The sequence below is a fragment of the Austrofundulus limnaeus genome, unplaced genomic scaffold, assembly GCF_001266775.1.
Source record: "Austrofundulus limnaeus strain Quisiro unplaced genomic scaffold, Austrofundulus_limnaeus-1.0 Scaffold54, whole genome shotgun sequence".
In the NCBI taxonomy this organism is placed as follows: Eukaryota; Metazoa; Chordata; class Actinopteri; order Cyprinodontiformes; family Rivulidae; genus Austrofundulus; species Austrofundulus limnaeus.
The window spans coordinates 1,412,275-1,419,796 of record NW_013952456.1 but is presented as its reverse complement, the minus strand read 5'-3'; the positions used below and the strand labels follow the sequence as shown (position 1 = coordinate 1,419,796).

Below are 7,522 nucleotides of genomic sequence, written 5' to 3'. Positions count from 1 at the left end.
TTTATTGTTTTCAGTATTATTTTTTATATTTCATTATTTGAATTGTAGACCTTTGACCAATGGTAGTTGTTTTTAAATGGGCTATATTTATTATATTTAATGCATCCCTATTTTTCTGTAGGAACATATTTTTTCTAATCATTCATGTGATTCATCCTAAAGTCACAGAAAAGAAAGAGGATTTGTTTTTCCTTTGAAAGAAAAAAATGCTTTTTTAAATAAATAAAGTTTTTATTTTATTTTATAAACTCAGTAAAGAAGCATTCAAAGCATGTTCWGGATACAAATTATGCCAGTTGTGAAAAAGGCCCACAACCAAAGAGACAAACTCGTGATAAAATAAATCATCCTGACATAAAGGCTGGGCACTTAAAAAAAAATAAAAAATATTAATATCTATACACACCTTCTTTTAGTCACTTAWAAAATCATAAACTCCATCTACTGCAAATTAATCATGTTAGTCATTGTAAAAATCAATCAAACTTGTCAGAATAAAAACTTTTTAGGACAAGAAATTAAAAAAAATTAAAATAAAATAAGACACATAACTTACTCAAGTGTGGTTTCTTTCAAAAAGTTATATTCATATAATAGAAAAATAAGATAATGAATCCTTTGAATATATAAAAGCACTCTGCATTTCTTTTTCCTATACACTTTCTATATTACAAGATTAAAAAGAGCTATAAAGGTGACTCTCTGTGAGTGAATAAATGTGCTCAGCGCTCGGCTCGGTCAGGCCGATCAGAGACTCCAGCAGGTGGGTGCTGGACTCCTGCTGCGGTAAATGAACGGAGCTGAACAGCTGCAAGTGCTGAATGCCGTCTGAGTGTCTGTGCTCTTTGAACGAGCTGTGCGGCGGTCCGGAGGGGTAGTCCCTGTGGAAGAACTCCAGGTCGGAATCAGAGGAGAGGCTCAGGTCCATGTACCTGCTCAAGGAGTAGTCCACAGCGGGGGGCGTGGCGTGGGGGAAGTCCTCGAACGAGTCCTCGTCAAAGAAGTCTCTGGACTGGTTTGCGTTCTCGTCCAGGTAAGTGCTGCTTGGACCCATGCTGTCTGRGATGGCTGCACGTGGTCCTGCACCGTCAGTGGTGTGAGGCTCAGAGGTCAGCGGTTCTCTAACGTTCCTCAGCTGGCTGCACGTGAAGCAGTGATTGTTCCGGGAGTCACACAAACTGAGGGCACAGGTCAAAGCGCCGCCCGCTTCAGGAGAACTCTGTGTGAGAAAAGCTCCGGCGTCCGAGTCCGAGGAGGAGCAGGAGGACTCCGACATGTCGCTGCTGCAGCTGCTCTCCCCGACCGCTGACTGCTCAGGAAGGCAGTGGAAGGACGGGGCGTCCGGCATGGTGAGAGGAAGGCTGTCCTCCTCCAAGGCGTTCGCAAAGGGACACCTCTTCTCCTGCGCGCTCGGCTCGAGGCAAACGTCCCCCTGGGTTCGGAGTTCCTGAAGCTCCTCTGGAAGCTCCGTCTGCTCCTCCGGGTTTACAGTTTCGCGACGCAGACGCCTCTCCAGGTCGAGTCTCATCACCGTGTGGATGTAATGGGTTTGCACACGCCTGGCGTCAAACTGGAAGCGGCCCTGCGTGTTTCCACAGCTGTCCTTCGTGCACCCACAGGGGAAGTTGAATCGATCCACCTGTCGGTCAAATGATTATATATATATATATAACTTAACTGTAATTATTAATGTGACTCATCACATCGAAATGAGGATTAAGTCCAAAAGTGGAATGTGGAGAAACAGGGTTTTGATTTAAATGTGTGCAAAAACTGCATTTTGTCAAAATATAATGAATAAATGCCTTATCAATGTATCATTTGAATGAACTTTCTGAAATATAATCCTAAAAAAATGTTTTGAAGCATTTTTTGAGCAGTAGCAACAGAAAACCTGATTTTGAGGAAAAACTTCTTAAAATTTTGAATTTTTCCCTGTGAGCTAGCAATGTTTTTGTTTCTTTCCAACTGGGAAATCTTAAAATACAAATACTATTTGAGGATTACTCTTTATATTAACATCAAAAAATACTCAATAAATGTATGTAAAGTTAGGATTCAGACCAAACAGTAATGTATTATCATAACCAACAAGACAAATTAAGTCATATCTCTGGTTAAGCTGGTGATATCAGGATGATCCAGGTATCAAAATGTAGCTTTTAAAGCCAAGAATRTGAAAATGTAGTTKGATCATTTTGACCAAATTTGACTTAATCCTCATTTCGATACGATGGGTCACATTTAACATCACGGTGCAAATTTTATTAAAAAATCTGTTACCTGGCACTTGATACCAGACAGGCTGCAAGCGCAGGTCTCGGGCTCACAGAAGCCCTGACAGTCACATCCACAGGCTTCTCTGGACAGCCGCAGCCCGTGCAGCTGCCTCTTCTCCTCCTTGTCGATGGCTTTCACCCCCGCAGCCAGCAGCAGAGCCTGTCGCTGCTTGGAGGAGATCGGTTGAAGGAAGCCTCCATCCTCCAGGTCAGAGTCACCGATGTGGAGCTCAGCTTCTTCTTCTTCTACTACCTGCTCCGCYGTGAGCTTTTCCGCTTCGTGGCGGCCCACGGCACTGCTCATGACCAGCTGAAATCGACACTAAAGTCAGAGGAAGTCTGTGCGCGGAAACACAGAGTGACCGCAGTAAACACTTACTTTGCGTTTTAGCGCCTCAAACCTCTTCTGCCTCAGTTTTTCCCTGTGRCGTTCTCTGCGCCGGTGCCGCTGCTCCATGGCGTGCTCTGCGACCGTGTACCTCCGGAGGGCGCTGTGACTGCGCACCATGCCGAGGGTGGCCCCSCCTTGGCTGGGGACGCTGGTGAAGCCCTGGCAGCGGGGGAAACTGTACACCAGCACCTGGTCGAAGCGCACGCTGCTCTGTCCTTTTACGAGCTTGGGCCTCTTCAGGATGGACTCCACTGATTGGTTAAAAAAAACAAACACATACTGCATTATTTAACTAGACAATATAGTAATTTAACAATTTTTTATGTGTTTGGCAGAAAAGTTGCAACATGTTTCAGTTTTGTAAGAAGTACTCTAAACTGGGGAAACTTGTTTTGTTAGAAGAGATATCTTAAATATCTGATATAGATTTTACCTTAATTTACTGTAGATGCTATTTATTTTCAGGTACAGTTTGTTTTTAAAGGAATTCCTTAACAAAAAGTAGTATACTTGAAGTTCATTTTAATAAGTGTACTTGAGTAAAGATTTAAGCATTTCAAGTATACTAGGTACCGTGTAGTCTACTAGAAAGTATATTGATTTAATACTTGTTCATACTAAACTGGGACTTTTGTGTATATAAAAAGTACACTTTAAGTATACTGTTATATGTATTTTTAAGTTTTTGAACAAAAGAAGTATAATTTAGGTACAAGTTATTCGGTAAACTAAAGTAAATAAAAGTGTATTTCCCTAAGTGTATTTTTATTTACCATGTACACTAATGTAAGTATACTAACAGTTTACTAACATGTATTCTTCAAGGACTAAATTGGCCCACAATAAATTTATGAAAGTATACTCAAAGAATTCTTCTAAGTACACTTTTAGTTTAATCTTGCAATATAATACAATAAGTGAAAATGTACTTTCAGTGTACTCCTAAAATTTATTTTGGCCAAAAGTTTAAACATTAGTAAAGATTAAGTATACTTAAACTTTTAGTATATTTTTAGTGCAAGCCAAGTACAGTATCAGATAAACATGGTTAAGTATATCTCAGATAAGTACATAAAAGTGCATAAAGTGGAAGTATACTTTTTATTTTTAGTTTAAAATTAGTATCCTTAATAGATAATTGTATACTTCTATTTGCTAAGAGATGCCTAAAACCTGCCGCCTCTCATCTCTGAGTTTAGGTTTTAGACGGTGAGAAATGATGGGAGTTGGAGCCGTTTAGGTCAAACCTTGAAAGTAACTTCATGCGTAACGCCATCAGAATGGTGTGAATGCCTCTCAGCTACAAACACACCAAAGTTTAACACAATATCCGTAAAACTGACAAAATTATATACATTTTTGCATTTTCTAAGGTCAGCTGGCCGTGGCAGCCATCTTGAATTGAGGTGACTCCAAAAATGTGTGTTTTCGATGAACATCCAGTGATTACCTGTTGCAAGTTTCATTAAAACCTTTTCAGTGGTTCATTTTGGTATCAAACATACTATGAACCCATGTGCATACACGGGTAAAAACATTGGGTCTCATGCAAGAACATGTTCGTATTTTTATCCTAAATTTCTCTTACTTTTGTTCGTACAAAGGGTTCGTACGAACATGTCACGTCAGARTCAACAAACACTTCTATCTTCAGGAAACGTGCGTAAATGAGCTGCATAAATGTCCACCTGTTCTATCCAGCTGCTCGTGCACGCGAGAGGAGATTAGCATAATTACCACCCCAAATACACCATATAAGGCTATGTTTCCTGCCTCAGATATCAGGAAGTGTCCATTCATGAAAATGGCAGCGAAAACTGAAAAGAAAAACTTTACGAGTTCAGAGATTGAAGTCCGTCTGTCAGAGATCCAGAAAAGAAAATCTGTCATTTTTAGCAGGTCAGCTGTGGGATAAAAAGAGCTGCTAAAAGTATAAACAACTGTGTTAAATCATTTTCATTTATTCAGAAGACACAGCGCTGCGCACCGTAACCCCCCCAGAATAGCCTATTATCAACATAATTATGGAGTGTGATTTATTTTCAACTCAAATTATCTTCAAACTAACGAAATATAAAGTTATTAGTGAAGAAAACCCGTCTGGATAACAGCAGACTGGCTGTTCGTAAAATGTACGACAGGTCTGGACCACTCGTGAATTTTGTTCGTATCTGAAAAAAATCGTAGAATACGAAAACATTGGTGAATGCCACAAATTCTCCTAAATCACTCGTACGCACAATTTAAGAACAAATCTGTGCGTACGAACGGTTCTTGCATGAGGCCCATTGTTTTTGCCTGCAAAACAAACAGGATACTTGAATAAAAATAGCCTGTTTGTGCTTTTAGTTTCAGCAACAAGCAAAAAAAAAACTGAAGTGTGTGTTAATATTTATATTCAGGTATGCACAATTCTTGAAAAATTCCTCGATAGTTTATAAAATCTGATGCTGAACATGAAAAATGTTCGAGTCTCTATATGGCCACTAGGGGGCAGACTGCAGGTGCTTTCCTTCAGTTTGGGTCAATAGTTGAAGATCTATGTGAGAAGGAAATACCAAGGAGAAAGCTCTGTAACAACAATGACAGTACAGAGCAGAGTGGGAGTTTGTCATTCTTTTCAGCTTTGACAGAACACAATGAGTCTGCTGCTCTTTAATGTCCACCAGTTTYTCCTTCACTACTCGTCTGACCCTTTCAGACAGCTGAGGCTGAGCTTCAGTAGCTGCAGAAGATGGTAGCAAAGCAGAGAGCAGCTGGCTCAGCTCGTGTCGTCTGCTCTGTTTGTATAAACACTTCCAGTCGGAATCTTTTAAGCCCACCAGTGTGGACCCTGTTTGTCCCGAGGAAGAGATTACCGTAACCTTTCTGAAAACATCCGTCRAACCCTCTCTGTTTGTGAGTGTCCAACACTGTGTCTGGATGTCCTCCCTCGCTCCCCTTTTCCACAGACTCCCTCCACCCTGTTCTACAGTTTGTTTTGTTGGTGTCGGGCTCGCTGCCTTCCTGAGATCAGGCTGGGCCTCTTTTTGGATATTCTGGATCAGGATCTGTGTCGACTGGATCATTTTGTCTCCACATTTCACTATCACTTGTTTTGTGAGGGTTTCTTTCTCCACCTAGTGCTTTATTTGTCTTCTCGGTACAGCTGACTCATCACTTTTTGGGGATTTATGCTTAGTATCTATGCTGTAATTTGGACGGCGTTGATGATGTCTATCACAGACAGTGCCTCACCTTTGGTGACTTAACAGAATGAGCTGTGCATCGTATTTTGTCGCTGCAGAAGTTAACCTGTAAAACCCTAAGAGCTTTTAGAGGTCATTTCTGCCTAAAAATACACAGCAAAATAGATCAAGAACAGCTCCACAGTTATAAGGTCTAAATGCTAACTCTTGGTACCTCTGTAAAAGTAAGATCATGTTAAAGATAATTGTAACTCTTACTGTGCCTGGGTTACTTGTGATTAAATTAAAAAAAACATTCAATTTTTTAGCCTTGCCTAAATTATTTTTTAAATCAACCGTGCAAAACACAATGAAAATTCTTGTGAAAACACAGTAATGCCCTTAGATTTTATACATCTATATCTTGAGAATAACTGTAGCAAAGTAGGACTGAATAAGTTGAAGTACACTGCTCAAAAAAATAAAGGGAACACTTAAACAAGGCACGCTAACTCCCGATCTTAATCAATGAAATATTCGCATTGAGTACTTTGTTCTGTACAGAGCTGAATGTGCTTCACAAAAGTTTGATTTACTTGGAGTTAGCGTGCGTTGTTTAAGTGTTCCCTTTATTTTTTTTAGCAGTGTATATTCATTTCACAAAGGTTTTAGTGAGCAGTGTGCCAGGGGGAAATGGCCTTTTGGCACAATTTAGCCACATGCACCCAAAACTGTGCCAAATGGGTTTTTTACTTCATAAAAGAGAATATGGTCTAGTAATTTCTATTTGCATATGCCATAGCATTTTCTTGTGTTATTTACACTGTGTATCATCAAAATCTACCATTGTGCACACCATGAAATCACTGAAATGAAAAAAAAGGGATAAATTGTATCCTTTTGGCTCCATTTAAGCTCTGCCTTGAGCAGCTTCATGTCCACACATAAAGTCATTTGATACGACTTGTTTAAAGCAGCCCTGCTATTCAAATTGATCCCACAACTTCCTACCGCTCAGGCAAATGATCTTCTACAACGCCAGACAGCCACCGAGGAGGGGTTATCTAGAACAAGCATTTTCATACCAGTCAGTTCTAACTTCTGCTTCAGGCTGATAAGAGACACTCCTGTAAAACACTCGACCAGCGAACGGGCCGATAAGGAAGAGCTTTGCATTATTTAAAAAAGGAGGGAGCGAAACAAACGTCGGTCGCAGACTTGGAAACTTACTGGGCAAGCGGYAGGGTGAGGCGGGACTGTGAGGTGTGAAATCCTGGTTCTCGGGTGAGCTCCCCTCCCCGTCGGACTCCCACTCTGAGGAGGCAGGGGAGGAGAGGGAGGAAGGAGAAGAGGAGGAGGAGAAGGAGGAGGAGTAGCAGGGATAGTTGTCTACCTCTGCAAACTTTCTCTTCAGGATGCCTCTCATTGTTTGGCTGTGGCGGTTGCCAAACATTCTGCAAGGGAACAAAAGACAAACATGATGGTTTAAACAGCTAATATTTTATATTTTATAGTAACACATGCTCTGGCTATGGCTGCCACAAACGATTATTTTAATAATCGATTAATCACCAATTATTTATTCGATTAGTCGACTAATCGGATCATACTTTAATTGAATATAAAACATACAGCTTATCACGTCAGAATGCAGCTGCTATTATATAACCATCGTTAGATTTTAG

At 40.5% G+C, this 7,522-nt stretch overlaps 1 protein-coding gene across 1 annotated transcript in view; it reads right to left on the bottom strand.

The window, feature by feature from the left end:
- Positions 1 to 210: 210 nt before the first annotated feature.
- csrnp1a (cysteine-serine-rich nuclear protein 1a) overlaps positions 211 to 7,522 on the bottom strand; it is a gene marked incomplete at its 5' end in the record, with an annotated part of 12,764 nt that continues 5,452 nt past the window's right edge. The window contains 4 exon segments of the mRNA XM_014008966.1: positions 211 to 1,639; positions 2,284 to 2,589; positions 2,659 to 2,921; positions 7,068 to 7,291. Coding sequence (XP_013864420.1) covers positions 677 to 1,639; positions 2,284 to 2,589; positions 2,659 to 2,921; positions 7,068 to 7,290 — 1,755 coding nt within the window. The 3' untranslated portion in view covers positions 211 to 676.